We start from the raw sequence: 854 nt of genomic DNA, 5'->3' as shown, positions 1-854 counted from the left end.
AGTTGTTAAATTGAGGTATTGGGTAGGATTAGGGATGTAGAATATTGTCATCCAGAATATGTGCTTTATAAATACTAATAAACATCTATTATGTTAGTAATAGGTATGCTAATATGCAACTAGTTCCTAGTGAGAATTGGTCCCTATACTGAAGTGTTTCCATATATTGCATTTATGTATTATTCATATACGTTGGTGTGAGATTAGGGCAAGGCCTGTTTGTGGGGCGATGGGGAAAGTGTTCAGGAAAGCGGTTTTAAAAATAATTGTATACACTTTGCCTTGAAAATACATTAAATAAATAAAATATGATGAAAAAAGACAAAGGAATGTGAAAGAGTATTGCATGTTGGAAATAAATGACTCTGGCATGGACACGGGATTTATAATGAACAGAATGCTAGAGAAATAGTTGCTTATGTGTGCTCTGTGTGCGCAGGATTACGACCACTGCCGCCTGCATGATGGACTTGCGCAGATACCCGCTTGATGAGCAGAACTGCACGCTGGAAATCGAGAGCTGTGAGTGTCCCACGAGACTTTTTTTTTCTCTGCATCAATTTTTCATATTCATCTGACAAACGCATTTTATGTATAGTGCTTTTTTTCAGATGTTATTATATTATATCTTTATGCTACAATGATTCAAATTATTTTCCCACTATATTCTGCATTCCATAGCCCATAATTCAACCAAACAAACAAAAATCCCAGGTTTGTAAGAACTTTGCAAATAGATACACTGTAAAAAAAAAAATCAGTAAAATTTACGGTAAAATCTGGCAGCTGTGCTTGCCAGAATTTTACTGTAAGGAAATATGGTAGAAACATTTTAGGGTTACGGATTTAACTTA

General features: G+C 34.9%; 1 protein-coding gene across 1 annotated transcript in view; it reads left to right on the top strand.

The window, feature by feature from the left end:
- The window catches only part of LOC107576504 (gamma-aminobutyric acid receptor subunit beta-2-like), a 17,657-nt gene extending 17,076 nt beyond the window's left edge, over positions 1 to 581 (top strand). Inside the window, exon 3 of the mRNA XM_016262670.1 lies at positions 440 to 581. Coding sequence (XP_016118156.1) covers positions 440 to 578 — 139 coding nt within the window. The 3' untranslated portion in view covers positions 579 to 581. The remainder of the gene's footprint in view (positions 1 to 439) is intronic.
- The last annotated feature ends 273 nt before the right edge of the window (positions 582 to 854 follow it).

This window comes from Sinocyclocheilus grahami, unplaced genomic scaffold (genome assembly GCF_001515645.1).
Source record: "Sinocyclocheilus grahami isolate Dianchi unplaced genomic scaffold, SAMN03320097.WGS_v1.1 scaffold3819.1, whole genome shotgun sequence".
Lineage (NCBI taxonomy): Eukaryota > Metazoa > Chordata > Actinopteri > Cypriniformes > Cyprinidae > Sinocyclocheilus > Sinocyclocheilus grahami.
The sequence above is the reverse complement of the archived record's forward strand: the minus strand, read 5'-3'. Positions and strand labels throughout refer to the sequence as shown.